Source organism: Merops nubicus, unplaced genomic scaffold (assembly GCF_000691845.1).
Source record: "Merops nubicus isolate BGI_N331 unplaced genomic scaffold, ASM69184v1 scaffold5078, whole genome shotgun sequence".
NCBI lineage: Eukaryota > Metazoa > Chordata > Aves > Coraciiformes > Meropidae > Merops > Merops nubicus.
Window position 1 is genome coordinate 173,789 of NW_008627833.1, and position 1,888 is coordinate 175,676.

The 1,888-nt window shown below is 45.2% G+C and overlaps 1 protein-coding gene across 1 annotated transcript; it reads left to right on the forward strand.

Moving 5' to 3' along the window:
- Positions 1-436: 436 nt before the first annotated feature.
- On the forward strand, positions 437-1,349 carry LOC103778863 (olfactory receptor 2AT4). Its single transcript, XM_008946478.1, is given in 5 exon segments — positions 437-587; positions 590-651; positions 654-906; positions 909-1,059; positions 1,061-1,349. Coding segments are annotated over 5 exon segments (906 nt in total).
- Positions 1,350-1,888: the final 539 nt, after the last annotated feature.

Genomic DNA, 1,888 nt, shown 5'->3' on the forward strand with positions numbered 1-1,888 from the left:
GGAGAGAAGAGGGACCAAGATGCGTCATGCAACGTGCTCAGCTCAGCAGGATTTCATCCAATGTGTCTTTTCCTTGCAGAACCTCTGCAAAGCTCCTTAGAGAAAAGTCTTCCTGTGCATCAGCCCGTTTCCTTACTCCATCTTCAGAGAATCACAGAATGGTTTGGGTTGGAAGGAACCTTTTAAGATCACCTAGTCCAACCCCCCTGCAGGGAGCAGGGACATCTGCAACTAGAGCAGGTTGCTCAGAGCCCCAGCCAACCTCCCCTGGAATGGTTCCAGGGATGGGGCAGCGACCACCTCTTGGTGAAACCTGGGCCAGGGGCTCACCACCCTCAGCACCAAAAATTTCTTCCTTTTATTTAATTTCCTTTTATATATCTTTATATAACCTTATATATATTTCATCCTTGCAGGCGTTTTGACCAGTCCCACCATGGAAAGCTGCAGTAGCAACGCTTCCACTAAAGTCTTTTTCTTGGTGGGGTTTCCAGCTCTCCAGGATTTCCAGACCCCTCTCTTTGTTGTGTTCTTGCTGTTCTACCTGCTGATCCTGGTTGGCAACACTGTTATCATCACCGTGATTGTGGTCAACTGCACACTCCCATGTACTTTTTCCTGATCAAACTCTCTGTGTTAGACGTGCTATACTCACAACCACCACCATTCCCAAAATGCTGGCTATGTTCCTGGTCAGCGCCAAAACCATCTCGTTTTGGGGCTGTTTCCTGCAGATACACAGTTTTCATAGGCTGAGAGTAACCGAGGCACTTCTCCTGGTGGTCATGGCTTACGACCGCTATGAAGCTATCTGCAACCCTCTCCATTACCCATCCAAGATGACCAGAAGAGTGAAGACCCAGCTGGCAGTGAGCGCCTGGATTGCTGCGCTGCTAATTCCTGTGCCCTCATTGCACAGACCTCCCAGTTAGCTTACAGGGAGATGACCAGGGTCCACCACTGCTTTTGTGACCACCTCTCAGTGGTCAAAGCTGCATGCTTGGACTTCAGTGCCTATTTCCAGACCTTCTTGGGGTTCTCCATCGCTATGACAGTGTCAGTTGCTCATGACCCTCTCCTGCGTCTACGTCATCCTCTCCATACGGAAGTTCAACTCCAAGGACGGACGTCTGAAAGCTTTTTCAACATGTACTTCTCACCTGCTTGTGGTGGGCACTTACTACTCCTCCATCAATGTGGCATACATCTCCCACAGAGTGGACATCCTCATCGACATCCACGTCATGAGCAACATCGTCTTCTCAATTTTGACTCCCTTGTTAAAACCCATCATTTACACTTGATGGAACAAGGAAGTAAAATCTTGGTTAAAAAGTCTGTTTTCCTGAAAATCATGAACCTTTCTAAAAAATTCTGTTTATTCAGGTAAAATTTACAGCAGTGCGACAGCCACGTGCTATTTATTATTTCAACCCTCTGGTTAATTAAGACATCATCATGTTCAGAGTCCTGTTTGGTTCCCCTGAACTGTGGCACATCCTCTGCTAACGTATTTCAACCTACTTCTGGGACATTTTTAGTAGACTTGCTGTAATATTTATAATTTTCTAGTTTTGTTTCTATCCTGCAGTGAATAAACCACTGATGCACTAAATCAAGCTGTGAGTGCACCAAATAAAGCTGTGGATGCACTAAATAAAGCTGAAAATGCACTAAACAAAGCTGAAAATGAACTAAATAAAGCTGAAAATGAACTACATAAAGCTGAACCGGAGCAGTACCACATTTCTTTATAATTTCCCCTCCACATTACACTGTTGAGGACACATTGTAATTCCTCCATTTAAGACTTTCCAGGGTGGCAGTCATTGTTTTTTTTCCTACAAATAACTCTGGATTGTTCATCCTGGGTGAGGAAACTACGAGA